Consider the following 19,880-nt stretch of genomic DNA (forward strand, 5'->3'; position numbering starts at 1 on the left):
TTTTTAAGCCAGTATAAAACCTGGAAAGGGGGCGTTCCAAGAGCAGGTCCAGGAATAGAACCAGAGTACAGTGGTACCTCGGGTTAAGTACTTAATTCGTTCCGGAGGTCTGTTCTTAACCTGAAACTGTTCTTCACCTGAAGCACCACTTTAGCTAATGGGACCTCCTGCTGCTGCCGTGCCGCTGGAGAACGATTTCTGTTCTCATTTTGAAGCAGAGTTCTTAACCTGAGGTAATATTTCTGGGTTCGTGGACTCTGTAACCTGAAGCGTATGTAACCTGAAGCGTATGTAACCCCAGGTACCACTGTAGAGGGAGATAGGCTAAATAAGTAAATAAATGTCCTGTCCATTTCATCATGTAACTTGGCAAAGTGGAGTAAGTTAAGCTGCCAAATAGGATGTTATAACTCCAACAATACTTTAGAGGTTTGTTCTCTTTTGCCAAGCTTAGGCTGCTCAGGCCACAATAGTGCTGCTGCTGAATTGGGCTTGCATGTGGAGAAGTTTACACTGGTATATCTTATGCTGGGCCATCTTCTTTTATATGTGATTGCTTCCTTTGCATACTAGAATATTTTATTAAAACTAATCCTATATACACATAGTGAATTTCATTAATTTCAATGGAGATAATTCGCAAGTAATTGTAAGACTACAACCTGAGGTGTTGTGTGATAGGAAATGAATGTTCTGGTACCATTTGTGAAGCATCATTCATTAAGCAACAGACCTGGAACACCACCAAAAAGGGAACACAAAAAGGTTGGTTGGTTGGTTGGTTTTAAATGCCACACCTGTAAAATTATTATTTTTCGCTCTCATTCAGTTTCTAATTAATTGCCCTCTGGTGTTCTGGTCAGGCCTCAGCATAATAATGTAGCATTTGGGAGCAAAGATGGAACCCATTAAGCCAGCACTGGAGGCCAAGATAGAGAAGATCTCCACAGCCACCATGTGTTTTCCCTTGGAGCTCAGGTAGACCGGAACAAAGGAGATCCAAACACTACAAAACAACAACATGCTGAAGGTGATGAATTTGGCCTCATTAAAGCTGTCAGGCAGTTTCCTGGCTAAAAATGCTACAACAAAACTGACAATGGCCAGGAGGCCCATGTAGCCCAGGACACAGTAAAACATGGCAGCTGACCCTTCATTACATTCCAGAATAATTTCTCCCGTCAAATAATGCTTGTCAAAATGGGGAAATGGGGGAGAGGTTCCCAGCCACACAGTGCAAATACCAGCTTGGATAATAGTACAAGTCAACACAATGGCACTTGCCAGTCTTTTCCCTACCCATTTCCTCATTCTGGAACCTGGTTTGGTGGCCACAAAGGCCAAAACAACAGTGACGGTTTTAGCCAACACACAAGAAACAGTCACAGTGAAAACGACACCAAAAGTCATTTGTCGGAGCAGGCAGCTCACTCGTTCTGGTTGGCTGAGGAAGATGAAGGGGCAGAGAAAGCAAAGGAGGAGAGACGTGAGGAGAGTGTAGGTCAGATCTCGATTGTTGGCCCTGACGAGTGGTGTGTCTTGATGCTTAGCAAAGATTACTAGGACCAAAAGTGTGAGCAGAAAGAAAAGGAGAGAGAGAAATGCTATGGACATCCCAAGTGGTTCTCCAAAAGTCAGGAAGCTGATTGTCTTTGGAATGCATTGTGTCTGGTCCTTGTTTGGGTAGTGATCTTCTGAGCATCCAATACAGTCATTCATGTCTGAGGTAAAAAAGAAAAGCTTAGATGCAGACTCATCATGTCTTAAAGAGCAACTACAAATTCCTCCAATATGGACCCCTTAGGATGAAATCGGAAATATCTTAGGTATTTCCCAACAAACCAGATACAATGTAATGTGTTTGAACCCCAAGCCTACTAGCATGTGTAGCTACTGGTGCCTCTTACCATCTTCATCTGGTATGTCAACTGTGGAGATATTTGGATCAGGGTGGCCTGGCCACTGTAGTGTGTGAGGGGGGGAGGGGGGGAGAGTTGTGTCTCTTACCCTTCTGGGAAGCAATCCTTCCTTGAGGACATGGAGCACAATCATAGCAGCAGAATGGCTCCCCCTCCTTCTTTTCCTTCTTGGAACCAGGAGGGCAACTTGGGTTACACACAGAATGGGGTGGAACCTGCCCGTTGGAATAAGCATGGGGACAGTTTAGCACATACAGCTGTATAGGATCTTTGTCTCCCATTATCTCTGCTACAATTAGGAACACATGACATTCCAAGCATTCTCAGTATTGTATGCGCAGTGGGATTTTAGTATTGACTAAGAGGTGCGAATGATCTCCTTAGAACCAACTCAGGGTGAAAAATACCACTATCCACAACTGGGGGGTGGGGAGGTGCTTAAAATGGCTTTCTTTTGAGCTTCCTTCAGGCACTACAGAAAATGCACAGGGGCTCAAATTGAGGAGTGGGTGAATATTCACCAGCCCTGCACCCAATGTCCAGAGACATCCTTGGTGTACTTGTTCCCCCTCTGATCTTCCTGTGCTGAGTAGGGGGGTGTAAGGAGCAGTCTAACACACATGTCTGAACATGCTTAGAAGCCTTTCTGGGATTTGGAACATTGTGTAATTATCACATTTCCCAACTGAAAAGAGGCTTCAGCTGACTCCTTTTAGAAGCTTTCTTCATATCTTCCTGCCAAAGACAAGGAGCAATCAGGGGTGTAGTATGAAGACCTAGAAAACACGCAAATTTCTCATTATGATTTGATCAAAACAATGCTGAACCTAAACGGGTAACAGGTCCTAACCTTCTATTAAAAGAAAACAAAAGCAAAATAAGGAGTCCATGTTCCACATGTGCCTCAAGATATGTACCACACTTTGATAGGAACACTCTAGACTCATGATCTGCAATGAAATAATATTTTGTTTACCTACATCTCATGGACATTGCTGTCATTCCTCACCTGGAGAAAACTTTTATGCCACACCATTTTGTCCTCATGAATGGAAAATTGCTTTCCTGGGGGAGCCTCCAGATCTATCCTCCCAACCTTGATTCTCACATAGGAGTTATTTGGGAAAGTGACCAAGTTCGTAATATCAAATCCAGTTTCTAATTCCCTGTTTTCACCAAAAGATACTTTTTCTCCAGCACTGTTGTTAAATGAGACACTCCTAAGAAAGGGGTGAAGCTGCATTGAAAGGGAAACAAAGGAGCACTGAATTAAAGCCCGAATGCCACTCCTTACTGAACTCAGTTTGGGGCAGAGTCTGCCTGTAAATGGCAGGGATTTTAAAGCTCAGACTAGAGCTTTAAATCTTTTGAAGGGTGGTTTCTAGACCTTTTAAATAAGCTAAAGCACATAGTTCCCTGCTGAACAAGAAACAATTACAAGGGCTGAAGCCACAGGGTGGAAGCTTTTGATTACAGATGCAGTAGCCCCAAAAAGTCTCAATAACATCTTGCCATTCCACTCTGAACCGTCTTGCACAACAAATTCATCATCAAAGGCACTGAATTCATTGTTGCCCACTTCACTACAAGAAACACTGGTGGCTAAAACTCTCTCCTTCCTCCCCTCTCCCTGGTCGGAAGAACCACACATTAATTGGAGAAGCCACCGGAATAGTTGGCTTGGTAGGACTTTTCCAGCTAACCAATAAGTGTCTTAAAGGCCCCCAATAGCAGCGTAAGGGGACGAGAGCTTGTAAAAGGGAAAGAGCAATGGAGGTCGTCACTCCCCTAGCCCCTAAACTGTGAGATGAAAGCATCCAAAATGCTAAGGAAAGGCTAAATGCTCACAAGGGCTGTAGAACTCTGTGATGTCCTGTGCTGGAGGCACTTATTTCAGTTGGCACAATCATGGCAGTTATGAACAGTCTTAACAGAGCAGCAGTTCTGTTCTGTTATGCTGCTTCCTGTCTCAGAGTTAGTCAGTCTGTAGCAGTTTTTGTCTTAGATTCAAATCTATGTAAGATGTATTGGTAACATAAGGAACACCTGCCTGTTTGGTATATTTAATCTAACCCGTGCAAGTACACTGAGTAAAAGTTATTCTCTGTTTAAAATATAAAAGAGAGTCCATTGCATAGTTTTTATAGGAGGGGAAAGGGAATTTCTTAAAGGGTCAAACAACCCATGTTCTCTTCCACATAACTCTGTAAATAGGAACTAGTGTTTAATTCCCATATAAATGATCAAAGATTGGCAAAGCATGTTCTCCTTCATGGAGAGCACATGTTTCCGTGGGGTCTGACAAGCCAGCCCTCTGTTGCTGGGTGAGATCGTTTAGATGGCCATTGGCGGTCAATGGGCTGTTTGGGTTACTAGGGAATTTTTGATGTTGCCAAGTTGTGAGATGGACCAAAGGTTTTATATACAGGGCACGCAGCATTGAGCGTTCTCTTTCGCTGCATGCACCGGATCACCCGCCCACCCTCCCTTACTTAGGGCTCTTGCGTTTGACCTTGCTATTCCTGTCATGGGGTTGTCTGCTTTTGGGGCAGGGGCCTGGTAGGAATTTTGTCCATTTGGCTGATTGGCTGGTGCCATTTGGTTTTTGCCTACTGCATAGCAAATCGTCACAACTTGTAAGTTGTGGTTAGCCATTGGTTAAAAATTGGTTGGTGGAGGGGTAAGGGTTGGCTGTGCCTGCCCCTCCAATGCTGCTGCTGCTGCAAGGGAATTCCGTTAAAGGAATCCAGGGTCTTACCATGCTTTCGTCCGAATCCCTGGCATGGGGCTTGGGCTACACAAGGCCCTGGGAGCATGCGGGGAAAGGTGAGGGTATGGTGCCCAGCTCCATTTTCTCCCTAATATTGTTTATAATAATAGTAATAATAATGTATTATTTATACCCCGCCCATCTGGCTGGGTTTCCCCAGCCACTCTGGGCGGCTTCCAAAAGAGTATTAAAATACTGTGATACATCAAACATTAAAAGCTTCCCTAAACAGGACTGCCTTCAGATGTCTTCTAAAAGTCTGGTAGTTGTTGTTCTCTTTGTTTACCCTTACTGGCTTTCACTGGAAACTGGAAGACAGTTCTGCCCCTGGGCGGGGACAGATAGTCGTAACCAATGCCTAAGCAACCACCCACATTTATGTTTTTTAATAAAGTTGTGGCCAAAATTATGCCAAACACCTTAAACAAAAATTCTGTGTGAATTGTGATCCCTAACCACTGGTCCTGCTACCTAGGGATCATGGGAGTTGTAGGCCAAAAACGTCTGGAGGGCCAAGGTTGAGGAAGCCTGACTTACAGTCAGTTTCAATATATTGCCTCTTGGAAAAACCATCAAATTTATTTCTCAAATTCTCTATAGGGAAAATGAACAGGAGCCACACTTGAGTGTAATTGCACAGAAGGAAGGAAATAATAATAGAAGAGATTGAAGGTGAATGAGAGAAATGCTGTATGGTTATCTATACTAATTTTCAGGGCACTATTGCACATACCCCTGGACATCATGATCCCGCCCATGTCAAATGGTAACCAGTACCTGCCAAGCTTGCAGTTTTGGTAGCTCCTGCATCTCTCCTTCCATCGCTGCCCTCTGTTTGGACCTGTGCAACAATGTGTTATGTAAAGCATGTGCCATGGCATAGACAGCATTATAGACACTGTAACTGTGGGCAGTCATGCTCATCTCAAAATCAGATGAAGGGAGCTCCTCCAGCTTCTCCTCTCCAGTGCAGCTTCCATTGGGCTTCTCCTCCATGTTGGAGTTTGGAAATAAACAGCGAAAAACCAGGGTCCAGAACTGCTTGAGAAAACCATCGCCATTTTCCTCAAAGGGGTTTAGGAGCTGAAGAAAGGCTCTGAATCTTTGCACCTCATTGGAATGAACTCTAAAGGAGATGGAACCTTGGAAGACTTGCATATCCCATCTTGTTGGATAAGTGATTCCTATGAAATCGAGCTGAGCAGTCAGAATCCACACTTTTCTCATAGGTGTCCCAGCCACATTTCCCCCTTCCCATTGTGCTAACATTTCTTGCAAGACAAGTATGATTGCAGAAATCCCGCATAAAATAACAGCACTGGCTTTGCTCTTCACAATCACTTGATTCACTTGGAGATACAGTAAATGAACGTTATTATACTCATAACTAGATTGGGAAGTTCTCTCTAAGAAGGCTAAGCAAATATGTTTACTGGAAAGCAGAGGTTGCAGCGTCTGTATACACTTCTCTCCACTCTCCTTATTGTCCGCAAGTAATCCTACCCACGTCCATGAAAAGTGGACAAGTAACTCAACAATCCCAGTGTACTGATGGTCATCGCTGGGCACCATCCGGTAGAAGGGAGTGTGTCGGCTTTGATCCGTGTTCTGTGGAGCAAAGGAGCCATAACTGAGCTGAAAGGAAATGAAGAAATAAAAATTGGTTCATGGATGTAGTAGAAGGAACTCATATGTGGTGTCTGTTCTGTCAAAAAGAGTGGGAGAGAAAATTGCATTTCCCAAGATAGGAACCAGGAGAGGCTGTGTTGCATACATAGCTCCAACCTTCAAGAAAGAGTCATAGACACTGGATTGTAGAAGGATGCGTAACCTCACATCCAGGGCCTTATGCTGCCCTTGGAATACTCTACAGAGCTTGCCCCCAGGACACATGTCTCACTCATCCTGTGCCACACCCTCCTCCAGTTCATGTACTTGGCTAGTACAGTATGTGTCTCTGAACAGTAATACTGCCTCTTGTTTGCCTGGATAGAGAGAGGTTGATTTGAAAACATCTGACGTTTCCATGGCTGAACTGCAGCCTACAGAACTAGAGTCATGTGTCTTGTCTCAACCACCACTGATATTTGACCCCTATCAGAACAGCCTGATATGGTTGTTCACTTGGTACAATGGTAGGGACGGCCCTGGCGGAGGCTATTCTCTCTTTCCTCCTCATGGAAGGTGTAAAAGGTGACATCAGAGACAACCTTTTGGTCACAGCAACCCATTTGTTGCTCACCAGGCACCAATCATGTTTTCTTTCAGATACAAGGCAAACTTAGAAAAAAAATTATTTTAGCTATTTATATTTTTTTATATCTAAATCCTTTAAATATAGAAATCCTCCTAAAGTGACTTACCATTAAATTACGTGTTTAAAACCCAGTGCTATTTTTCAAGAAAAAGAGGTGCTGGAGCCCACCATGAACTTCTCTCTTGTTCTCATAGAATGGCATTGGTGCCCAACTGAGAGGTGCCTGCACTGAGCTATGGCGAACACTGGGTGAACACTGGTTAAAGGTAAAGGGACCCCTGACCATTAGGTCCAGTCATGACCAACTCTGGGGTTGCAGCGCTCATCTCGCTTTATTGGCCGAGGGAGCCAGCATACAGCTTCTGGGTCATGTCGCCAGCAGGACTAAGCCGCTTCTGGCGAACCAGAGCAGCGCACGGAAACTCCGAACACTGGTTAGGAAACATAATAATAAGTGAGCTGCGAAGTGCCCAAATCAGTATTTTACCTGGGGAATCTTGTAGACACCCAATATGGTTGCCATGTAGAGGGATGTTCCAAAGTCAAGTCCCCCAATGACAGCCATCAGATTTTTTTCAATGCCACACCTGTAGTTGGGTACATATCTGGGATGCATGGAAATAAGGTCCAGAATGGCCCGATAGGTCATCCTATTATTGGTGTAACTGTCATAGATGTGGAATCCCAAGGTGATATTAGGCAAGATCGTGGGATTCTCATTGATCTCCTTGACCGCAAACACCAAAGCCAGAATATGCTGATAGTTCTTAGGCATAATACTGCAATGGATAATTTTATGGTGTATAACTGAGAGATATGCAAGCCATTGGAAAATTGCTCCTAGGCTATCATGTTGCTGCTCATCCAATACTCTTCTCAGGATTGCTTTAATGTTCAGACCTGAGAAGGGCACCTCACTTTATCTCCAACATGCTCCCTTACCTCTGAAATCAGGATGTAGCTGTGCAGAGCATGGAAACAGGTGGAATTTCTATTTCTCTCCCCATCCCTCACCATAACACAGTCTGGGGTCAAAGCAGGACTCTCTCAAGAACTCAAAGTGAAGCCAGAGAGCTATCTTACCACTTGCACTTTGGGGAGTATCCTGTCACCTCCCCCATCCCCTGTATCTCCCCTCCTGCCTGGTGATGGGTACTGGAAGCTTTCAACAGTTGGATGTTGGTTACTTCTCCGAGGGTGCTTCCAGGTTGCCAATGTTTTGGGTTGTGATTCTAACACCTATGAGGAAATTCAGTGCGAAGTGTGGGACAATGCAAGCTTCACACATCATTGAAGCTCCACACAAACAAATCAGAATGAGTGCTCATTAAAAACCAACAGTGTCTAATATGGATGAATGCTAAATAAACAAGTCATCTGAAAGTGACTCTGGTGTTTGCACCTCTTTGGGGACTCTGTTTCTCTTACTTCTTTGGCTCTTCAGTGCATTCAGAAGCCCCTCATTTCAAGAATGGCTTCCACATCAGAAGCTCAGATTTCCAAGTAAGACTAAACCTTTGTTCCTCTAATGAAGCACTGCCTGGAAGAGAATTGTGAAGGGGAGGGAGGAAATGGGGGATCAGAACTGATCAGCAAGTCCAAGCTATCTCATCTTACTAGCAGTTTCAGATCACCATTTCCCTTCTCTAAGCTAACTCCTCAGTTTAGCACCTAACTCTTATTCCTACCTCTGTGGGGGCAGGGGGTAATCCCACTGAAATCATGGGGGCTTGTTTCTGAGTAAGCAATATTAGGAATGGGGAATCAGAATCAAATGATTAGTTGATGTACTTGATCACTACTTACAAGAAAGTACGGACTTGATGGGTGATAAGGATTTCTCTGAAGTCTTCTTTAGCAAAAGAGCCAAAGATATGAGAAGCAAGTCCACCAATTATAAAGTCACCAGGCTGATAGAATTCATGTGGAATCCTGAGTGAATCATTGGTGGTGCAACGGTTGTTATGTTTGCCCATCACATGTGGCAGAAAGAAGAGAATGGACACAATAATCAGCAGCATACTGAGGCCCATGTTCCTTCTAGTCACACACCTTTACTTCCATCGAGAACATGCCTGTTAGCTTCAGAACCAACCTCACTAGAATCTTTTGCCCTCACACAAATGCCATGTCATTCCACCAATCCACAGATTAAAAGGCTGTCTTACAACTCTCCAGGTGAAAAGTGAAAATCCTGCCTCTTCCTCTGCCCTCCCCATTGTTTGAAATGGCAGGAAGGGATTCTTTAATACTAGTCTTTGACTCGTATTCTCTCGAAATCTATGTGGACCTTATCCAAAGGAGATTCAATGATGACAAGTGTGATAATTACCAATGAGATAATAACTAGGTGCTGTTATTGCTGGGAAGATCGGAAGAATGGAGAAAAACATGTTTTGTGATGTTCAATGAAAAGCTGTCTCTGTCAATTCCTGAGACGACACACAAAGGGCACACAAAGTAAACCACAAAGAATAAGAAAAGAACAGAACATTGAGCCTCTATTTTTTCAGAGAAGGAATGCTTCATGTGATCATAGAATATGCATTATCTGTCCTCTAAACCTTCCTGCATGAACCTCCCTTTTTTAGCTTACTGACTATTACGCCAAAATAAAGTAGGGGAAGGCGGGTTCGGTCTGAAAGTAGGAAGGTTTATACAGGGGTGGTTCTACTATGAAATGAATGGGTACTATGTGGCACCTGTAGCAGTGCCAATTTGTAGTTTCAGTACATGGATAATTATTAGGCTTTAATGGTCTAATATCTCAAAGAGGACACCTCTGACAACAAAAATGGTACAAAGCAATTAATACAAAATAACTGTATGATGGAGAGAATATGAATATTAACTATAGAGTAGTCTGAAAGAAAAGACTGGCAGTGGGATATACTACTGTTTCCTCCTTATTAACTGCTGTTTGTCATTTAGATCAGGTCTCAACACAATGATGTAGCATTTGGGGGAAAAGATGAAACCCAATAAGCCAGCACTGGAGGCCAAGATGGAGAAGATCTCCACAGCCACCATGTATTTCCCCTTGGTGCTCAGGTACACTGGAACAAAGGAGACCCAAACACTACAAAACAACAACATGCTAAAGGTGATAAATTTGGCCTCATTAAAGCTGTCAGGCAGTTTCCGGGCTAAAAATGCTGCAACAAAACTGACAAATGCAAGGAAGCCCATGTAGCCCAGGACACAGTAAAACATGACAACCGACCCTTCATTACAGTCTAGTATTATTTTGTCCATCACAGAGTGCGAGTCAGAATTGGGGAAAGGTGGAGATGTTCCCAACCACACAGCACAAATACCAATTTGGATAAGGGAGCAAGAAAGCACAGTGGGGCTTGCCAGTCTTTTCCCCACCCATTTCCTCATTCTGGATCCTGGTTTGGTGGCCCCAAAGGCCAGAACCACAGTGATGGTTTTGGCCAACACACAAGAAACAGTCACTGTGAAAATGATACCAAAAGTCACTTGTCGAAGAAGGCAAGTCACTGTGCTCGGGGGGCTGATGAAGATGAAGGGGCAAAGAAAGCAGAGCAGAAGAGAGGTGAGGAGCATGTAAGTCAGATTCCGGTTGTTGGCCCTGACGAGTGGTGTGTTCTGATGTGTACTGAAAATGACTAGGACCAATATTGTGAGCAGTGAGAAAAAGGCAGAGAGGAAAGCTAAGCTCATCCCCAACGGTTCTTCAAACATCAAGAAGCTTATTGTCTTTGGAATACATTGTGTTTGGTCTTTGTTTGGATAGTGACCTTCTGAGCATCCGACACAGTCATTCATGTCTGGGGGGAAACAAAGAATTGAATGTTAGTCAAGTGTATTTGAGGGCAGCTACTTGTACAGTATTTGTACTTGTACAGGGACGCGGGTGGCGCTGTGGGTAAAAGCCTCAGCGCCTAGGGCTTGCTGATCGGAAGGTTGGCGGTTCGAATCCCCGCGGCGGGGTGAGCTCCCGTCTTTCGGTCCCAGCGCCTGCCAACCTAGCAGTTCGAAAGCACCCCCGGGTGCAAGTAGATAAATAGGGACCGCTTTCTAGCAGGAAGGTAAACGGCGTTTCCGTGTGCGGCTCTGGCTCGCCAGATGCAGCTTTGTCACGCTGGCCACGTGACCCGGAAGTGTCTCCGGACAGCGCTGGCCCCCGGCCTCTTGGGTGAGATGGGCGCACAACCCCAGAGTCTGGCAAGACTGGCCCGTACGGGCAGGGGTACCTTTACCTTTACTTGTACAGTGGGACGTGGGCTGTGGGTTAAATCACAGAGCCTAGGACTTGCCAATCAGAAGGTCGGCAGTTCGAATCCCTGCGACGGGGTGAGCTCCCATTGCTCAGTCCCTGCTCCTGCCAACCTAGCAGTTCAAAAGCACATCAAAGTGCAAGTAGATAAACAGCTACCACTCCGGTGGGAAGGTAAACGGCATTTCCGTGCGCTGCTCTGGTTCACCAGAAGCGGCTTAGTCATGCTGGTCACATGACCCGGAAGCTGTACGCCGGCTCCTTCAGCCAGTAAAGCGAGATGAGCGCCACAACCCCAGAGTCGGCCACGACTGGACCTAATGGTCAGGGGTCCCTTTACCTTTACTTGTGCAGTACCTCAACCTGGATGTATGAGAGGAGTCCCTAGCCAGACACAGGAGTGGTTGGTGTGGGAGGTTGGTGCTCTGCAGCCCCTCCTGACAGCAGAGTATTGCTACTTCTTACTTTCATGAGCACTGAGAACATGTCCTGGAGGGGTGGTTGGATCAGGATGAAAGGTGGGAGAGGTTTGAGGAGTTGCTAGCTGAAGATGCCAGGGAGGGATCCAGTGAGCTGGGTCAGGGCCTCCTGAGACATGTCTGTCTGAGGGGAATATCGCAGGTGAGGGGTCTGTATATGAGAGCTACTCATACTACAAGAAGTAAGGGGCTCATCTATTAAGGATAAGGGTTTAATTTCCTGAAATGGGAATGTTTGCTTATGTTGAATTGTTGTTTGTGTGTTTTCCTTTAGCAGTAGTTCTCTCGTTTGATTGGCTGACTGTGAATCACATGAGAGAGGCATTCCATTCTGTTGTGACTACTATTCGAGTAACTGTCGTTTTTTCACGTGTGTGTGTGTGTGTGTGTGTGTGAGAGAGAGAGAGAGAGAGAGAGAGAGAGAGAGAGAGAGAGAGAGAGAGAGAATGACTGCTGAAAAGAGGATCCCAAGATGTTAATACGGAGAAACTTTTACTCACAATAAGGAACCAAGTGAAATAAGTATGAGATTGTAGATATGTTCTTCTCAGTTATATGATTATGAAAGTCAAACTGTTTTGAACATAAAGAGTTTGGACAGTGCATATCATCACAATTTATTCTATTTTTGTAATATATACACAACCTGGCTGTACTAGAGTTGTTCCTCAGGAGTGAGCGGCATGGGAAGTCAGTGCCCTAGAGCTCCCTTCCTGACTGCAAGATCTCTGCTGCTTAGCTGGATGGTGAGGGGGCAGGGCAGGGCAGTGGGAGACCTGTGCTCTACAGGTGCATTGGCAGAACAAATCTCCACTCCCCCCCCCCATCGCTGTCCAGGCAATCTAGTGCTAGGGAACCTCTTGCCCATCATGCTTTTTAGGACAAATCACACCTGGGATGTTAGGAGTAGGGCAGGTAAAATTGCACTTTGCAAGCCCTGGTGATTAGTTGATGGTTGGGTCTGTTTCCAAGTGCTGTGTCCCTTTGCAAACCTGATCACTGGCTGATTGTGGTGAGGAACTGCACAGCTGAGAGCAAAAAAATACGACATGTATATGGTGCCTCATACCATTCTGAAATGAAATCTTGCCTTCAGGACATTGGGCACAGTCATAGCAGCAGAATTTCTCCCCCTCCTTCTTCTTTCTGCTGGAACCAGGAGGGCATTTTTTGTTGCAAAGGGAGGGGGGTGGCACCTGCCAATTTGAATTAAGTATGAAAGCAGTTAAGTGCACAGAAAATGATTGGCTTTTGGAAAAGCTGAATTCCATTTTCTAGGCTACGAGCAATTAAGTGAATTGGAGAAATGGCACACTGAATACTAAGAATATTTTGAATGCAAATGCATTTTACTGCAGACTAAGAGCCATAATGGCATCTGTTACTAATGTAACTAAATATGTCCTTATATCCCAGTTGAAGTTATGGCCATTTCAAGAAGAATATTTTTTGAAAGGGAGAGATTAGATATGAATAGTAACTTTAATGACCAAATTGCTTGGGAAAATACATTTTTGCAAACTTACCAGAGTTTTAACCTACAGTTAAAAGGAACAGTTTTAGATGACTAAGTGTAATTTAAGGAAGAAGCTGTACGATTTCTGATCCATTCATGTTTTAACATTATTACCCCTAACCAGCCAAGTGTTTTCTCCTGAAGTCGGCCTGTCTATCGGCAGGCCCAGCTCCCCTTGCCTGCTTTCTAAAGAGGTTTTCTGCAGGTTAGACTTAGATACCACTCAGCTCATCTCCAAAACTTCAAAGAATTCTCTTTAGCACTGGAACAAAAGATAACGTCCCTATCTAGTTGACAGCTTCACTACATTTGTGCAAGCCTGCAAAAGTATACAGGATCCAAACCCCAACTATGCCACAATGACATTAATTTAGGACACTTCTAGGTTGTGATTTGCTGAAATATTCCCCACCTGTTGGAAACTCCTGTGCCACACCATTTTGTCTTCATTGATGGAAAACTCTTTTCCTGGGGGAGCATCCAAATTCATCCATCCAACCTTGGTTTTGATGAAGGAGTTATTTGGGAAAGTGACCAAGTTGGTAATATCGAATCCAACTTCTAATTCCCTGTTCTCACTAAAAGTCACTTCTTCTCCCGCACTGTTGTTAAATGAGACACTCCTAAGAAATGGGTGGAGCTGCATCGAGATGGCAGAAAAAGGACAATTGTTTAAAACTCAAACTTATCTTATGTTCAGCATCGCCTTTTAAAGTGACATTGCCTCTTCCAAGATCTATCATGTTATCAACCAATAAATTTGTGTATGTTTATTCAAAACCTGCCAAGGGGTCCAGTTCATTTTGTTGTCTTTTTAGATAATTCGTTAAAAGTTCCCATTCTTCCTTAATGTCACAGTTGTCCTTATCCCACAGTTTGTATGTCAGTTTAGCCAACTCCGCATAGCTCATCAATTTTTCTTGCCACTGTTCTTTCGTTGGGATTTCCTCATTCTTCCATCCTTGTGCTATCAAGACTCTTGCCACTGTTGTAGCATACATAAATAAATAAATTCTTTGTTTTTCTTGGCAGGTCTTGTCCTACAATCCCTAACAAAAATGCTTCTGGGTTGTTGTTTTTACAAATGTCATTTTAAACACTTTTTTTCAATTCATTGTATATCATTTCCCATTTTTTAAAAAAACTTCTCTACATTCGCACCACTTATGATAAAAAGTCCCTTCTTTTTCTTTACATTTCCAACATATGTTTGACCCGGTTTTATACATTTTTGCTATCTGTACTGGTGTAATATACCATGTATACATTATTTTCATATAATTTTCTTTCAAAAGAGAACAATCTGTAAATTTCAACTTTACTTTCCACAATTTTCCCCAGTCCTCAAATTGTATATTATGTCCTCTATCTTGTGCCCATTTGATCATGACTGATTTGACCTCCTCATCTTTTGTTTCCCATTCTAGCAAAATACTATATGCTTTCTTCAGCAGCTTCAACGTGCAACTACACATCCTACCTGCCTATTTTACAGTTTGGTTATTCCTCTTTCAATTTTTGTCTGTTGTTAAAAATGTTCTTGTTACAACAGCAACAAGAATACTCATCGCGAAGTATTGGAAGACACAAGATCTACCCACCTTGGAAGAATGGCAGATGAAAGTGATAGACTATATGTAATCCATTTGGCTTTCCCCCTCTTGCCCCTGAGCCGATGGCAGCTCCCTGACAGTTTGTCTTTGTTTTATCAACAATATAAAATGAAATAATAATTAAAAGATATACAACAACAAAAGAGCCATTACCTGCCAAGGCTGCAATTTCTGAAGCTGCGGTCTCCATCTTCTCACAATTCCTCTGTCTTTTGCCCTGGATCTGTACATGGCATCATGCAGAGCATGTGCCACAACATAGACAGCATTGTAGATGCTGTAGCTGTGGCCAGTCATCCTCATCTCAAAGCCAGACGAGGGGAGGCTCTCCAGCTTCTCCTGTCCAGTGCAGGGTTCACTGAACTCAGTACTGGATTTTGAAAAGAAACAATAGAATGTCTGCAGCCAGAACTGCTGAAGAAAACCATCTTCACCTGCCATGAAAGGATTGAGGGAGCGAAGAAGGGTCTTGAATCCTTGCACCTCCTTTGAGTGCACTGTGAAGCAGATGGAACCATGAAATGGTTGCATATCCTGGCTCGTTCGAAAGGCCACTGCTGAGAAATCGAGATGAGCAGTCATAATCCATACCTTCTCCATAGACGTCATATTTTCCGCTTCCCCTGCCGCTAGCAATATTTGCAAATAAAACATGGACCTGGCTTCTCCATAGACAACGACAGCACTGGCTTTGCTTTTTGCAATATCATGATAGGCTTGGAGCCACTGGGGAATCATGTCATAATACTCTTCAAAATACGAGCCTTTTGGAGTTCTCTCTGAAAAGGCCAAGCAAATGCCTCTCTGGAAAAGCAGAGTTTGCAGGATTTCCATAAACTTCTCTCCACTCTCACTATCCAACGTGAACAACCCAACCCACGTCCATTCAAAGTGAAGAAGTAACTCAACAATCCCAGTGTACTGATGGGCTTCATTGGGCACCATCCGGTAGAAGGGATTGGATTGGCTTTGACCAGCATCCTCTGGGGCAAAGGAGCCATAAGTGAGCTAGAAGGAAACAGACACTTATTTCCCATTAAAGTAGTAGAAACATAGATTATGTGTGGATAGCAATGATAAAACAATTGTGCTTTGGACCCACTGTCTTAGTAAGCCCATCAAAGAATGGGCAGATGAGGAGGAGTGGTGCCCCAATAACAGTCCAGAGAGAAGGAAGGGAGGAGAGTATGGTGTGGTGGTTTGAGACGGGTCACACCCAAGAAGGAAAAAGGACCTGGGAAATAATAAGTGATGAAGAACCAGAGCAAGGTAGCAATGAACAAAGACAGGAGTCAGATTTCTTAGAAACAGTACATCAGCCAAGTGACATTCTCTCTCAGCAGAGTTTGTCAGAGCCTCCTCCTTCCAGAAGGACCAGACACGCTCTGCAGAACCCAAAAGAGAATTGTTCTTAGCAGCCACCATAGGCAGCAGGAGGGGTCTGATTTCTAGGAAGCAATGGCTGGTTTGGTGGCAGCTCAAGAGTGTACTTTTATGTCTTCCTGTGAATTAAAGTAAAAGAATATAAAAGCTCTCTCAGTGTCTCTGATTTAACTAGGTAGATAACCAGTGAGCTGTTGATGGCAGCAGTGACAGCCCCAAACTCTCCAGGTCAAATTAATTAAAGTAATGTGCAAGCGACTATTGAGCAGACGCCGTAATTCATCCTGGTTGGAGTCTACCAGAGGCCGGCAGACCAAGCTGTTCGCATACATAGACTAGGTGTGTACAACTGTATCTGCAAAATGTTCCATTGTTACCCTCTGAAGAACATGCACACGTTGGGAAATGGATGAAGGCGGATGAAAGCTTTTATTGAATACAATCTGAAATTGTCAAGAGGGCTATTATGGAATGCAAAACTTTTCTCAACAGGACAGAGGAAAGAAGAATGAGGGGAAATCACCATGTTTGACTCTTACCTGGGGAATCTTGTAGACACCTAAGATGGCTGCCATGTGGAGGGAAATCTCAAAGTCAAGTCCCCCAACGACTGCCATCAGATGTTTCTGTTTGTCACACTGGTAGTTGGGTACAAATCTATAGTGTGTAGAGAGTAGCTCCAAAGTGGCCCAGTAGGTCATCCTTTCACTGAAGTAACTATCAAAGATGTGGAATCCTAATGTAACATTAGGTAATATATTGGAATTCTTGTTGATTTCCTTGATTGCAAACACCAAAGCCAGAATTTGCTGATAGTATTTTGGTACAACACTGCAATGAGAGTTGGACATCAAAGCATTTTGCTGTGTACCATTTTTTTGTCAATCTGTTTAAGGAAACTTAGGTTCCCTGTCTTTCTGTGCTAGGGAGCAACAAGGCAGCTTACAGGCAGATTTAATTAAACCAATAAAGAATTTGACTCAAACACACACACACCTAAAACTGCATCACACTGTTCACTCAAGTGAAGCTTGAGTTCCACTACGATGGCTAGATCCTAGTAAGCCAGGTGTCCCTCAGCTTATATTTGTGAAGTTTGTACTTCCTAAGTGCAGAACCTTACATTTGTCCCTATTGAAATTCATTTTGTTAACCCAGTTCTCCAATCTGTTAAAGAAATCTTGAACTCCAAGGCAATGCCTACTCGCTTTCTAGGTCATATTTGTCATCCTGTATTAAAAGATCCAATTCATCTTGCTTGTTTCCCATACCCTGGGCCTTTTTGTAGAGACAACTGAAACTAGGAGTCATTTCCTCCAGCTGCTTCCTTCTTGTAGTTTGTTGCCCTGTTGCAGGTTTCTGGAGCACCACCCCCGTTTCCCCATGCATCAATGAAGCTATTGCTCCGGTACCAGGCAACCTTCTGTTGCCTATAATGTTTTGACAATTACTCTGTGTACTTTTTCTTTAAAGATTCTGTAAAACCCAATGGTAGAGCATCTGCTTAGGTGGGGCAGACCCCTATCTGAAATCCTGGAGAGCCTCTGCTATTCTGTGTAGACAGGCCTGAGCTAGGTAGACCAATGGTTCCTACTGTTGACATCAGAATGCTGGGCTCTCTAGATTATGAAACCCATGTGACTGGTCGTGGCCATGGCTCCTCCTCTCCATTAAGCCAGTGTGGGGTAGTGGTTAAGAGTGGTGGACTCGTAATCTGGTAAACCGGGTTCGATTCCCTGCTCCTCCACATGCAGCTGCTGGGTGACTTTAGGCTAGTCACACTTCTCTGAAGTCTCTCAGCCTCACTCACCTCACAGAGTGTATGTTTTGGGGGAGAAAGGGAAAGGAGATAGTGAGCTGCTTTGAGACTCCTTAGGGTAGTGGTAAAGCAGGCTATCAAATCCAAACTCCTGTTCTTCAGATACAGGTGGTGGGGAGGGTTAAGTCTAAGACTGATCCTATGTTGTGTAAAAGGAGGGGATATTTTGCACCCCTCCCTATAAGTAATAAATCCCCATAGCAAAAATAAATAGGAAGTATTTCTGAGCCCACATGCTAACTAAGGTATTAATATCACATGGGAATTTAAAAATTGAAATACTTACAATGGATTCAGAATCTGATGGATGGATGGCCATTGTATGAAGTTTTCATAGTCAACAGAGGACAGGATGTGAGAAGTAAGTGCACCAACGATAAGGTCACCTGGCTGATAGTACTTGTGAGGGATATGGAGGTGACTGATGCTCTGATTGACATTTGACATATTCACCATTTGAGGCAGCGAGAAGATTAACAGCATCAACACTGCCATACTAGGAACAATACTTTTTCCTAGACAGAGATTTCCCTGTTTACAGCTAATCAGCATTGGCATTAGAAACAGCCTCAGTACAGCAGCTTGCCTTAAATGGCACTCTCCGAATGCACCAGCTAAATTCCCCAGACCTAGGATCCAACTCCAGGGGAAAGCTCACTAAACGAGTCGGCAGCACCTTAGCATATGCTGGGGATGGCAGAGAGGGTTTTAATTCTTTTTAGACTGGATTCTGGAAGTCTATGGAGGTCTAATCAGAAGCAGATTATTACCATGTAATTGATAATAACAGGGGAGAGAATAATGATCCCTTTGCCTCAGCTGGTCCATTGGAAGTAGCAGAGACAATGATCCACACAGAATATCCCTCAGCAGCCTCCTTCAAGTGTTTTCAAGGCATTGTACTGAGGGGGGAGCAGAAACAAGCCTGTTGCCCCTTCCCCTCCATTGCATCCCTGCTGCCAGTTTCATCACCTACTGTGTTCTCAGAAGAGAGCCTCTGCAGCTTTCTCTACTTGCTGTACTTTCTTAAACAATCCAGAACCCTAAAAGTTGTCAATCACACAAGAGAATCTACACAGGTAGAGAAAGCTCCTTGCTGGGAATCAACAAGGACCTCTGAACTGCAGCAGTTAGGCCAACCAAGCCTCTCCATTGGGCTCATGGTCCAAACCACATTCACATGTCCATCAGATGATGTTACGCGAGGCCAGGCATGGGGCAGGTAAACCCATGGGGCCAAGATGAATTCTAGCCACTGGTAGAGTTTGACAGGAAAGGAAAAATTGTGAGCAGACTCTGAGTGACTTCAAGGCATGAGTGTGATGATGGACATACGGTCCATTGGGCCCTGTCTGCAGGCCTTTTCAGGGCCCATATATATTCAGCTAAATAAACAGAGAATTGAAGAATTGGAAGGGCCCATCACAGGTCATCAAGGTAGACCTCCTGCAATGCAGGGATCACAACTAAAGCATCCATGACAGGCTGGGTGGGTGACATGAGGAGGACGCAGCAGGAAGGGCACATGCCCATTACATCCTCCTGACGCCCTGCCAGCCCCACGCTGCTTTGAGGGGCTGGGATGTGGGATCGGATTTGCAAAGCAGAAGAGGGCTGGCATGGGTGGTGTGAGGAGCAAAACGGCATTACAAATGTGGTGGATCAGGAGAATGATGTGGTCATAGTCTATTTTGATTCCAGTCAGAGTTTTGGCAAAGTCCACCATGATATTTTCATGAGGAAGCTGGTAAAATGTACGTTGAACATGTGCAGAAGAGGGCAACCAGGAAGATGATGGGTGGGAAACCAAGCCTTATGAGCAATGGTTGAGGGAGCAGGGTATGTTTAGCCTAGAAAAAGGAGACTGAGAGGAGATATGAT

The 19,880-nt window shown here is 44.1% G+C and overlaps 2 protein-coding genes across 2 annotated transcripts; both read right to left on the reverse strand.

The window, feature by feature from the left end:
* Positions 1-825: 825 nt before the first annotated feature.
* LOC114582055 (vomeronasal type-2 receptor 26-like) lies at positions 826-8,979 on the reverse strand. The gene is made up of 6 exons (XM_077918307.1): positions 8,970-8,979; positions 7,434-7,753; positions 5,467-6,324; positions 2,929-3,156; positions 2,008-2,134; positions 826-1,721 (listed from the first exon to the last, which is right to left on the reverse strand). The coding sequence occupies exons 1-6, from the start codon at positions 8,977-8,979 to the stop codon at positions 826-828; spliced, it is 2,439 nt and encodes an 812-aa protein (XP_077774433.1).
* Positions 8,980-9,748: 769 nt separating this feature from the next.
* LOC114582054 (vomeronasal type-2 receptor 26-like) lies at positions 9,749-17,031 on the reverse strand. The gene is made up of 5 exons (XM_077916705.1): positions 16,720-17,031; positions 14,951-15,805; positions 13,597-13,824; positions 12,738-12,864; positions 9,749-10,740 (listed from the first exon to the last, which is right to left on the reverse strand). Exons 1-5 carry the CDS (start codon positions 17,029-17,031, stop codon positions 9,839-9,841), a joined length of 2,424 nt encoding a protein of 807 aa, XP_077772831.1. The 3' UTR covers positions 9,749-9,838.
* Positions 17,032-19,880: the final 2,849 nt, after the last annotated feature.

The sequence above is a fragment of the Podarcis muralis genome, chromosome 13, assembly GCF_964188315.1.
Source record: "Podarcis muralis chromosome 13, rPodMur119.hap1.1, whole genome shotgun sequence".
NCBI classification, from domain to species: Eukaryota; Metazoa; Chordata; class Lepidosauria; order Squamata; family Lacertidae; genus Podarcis; species Podarcis muralis.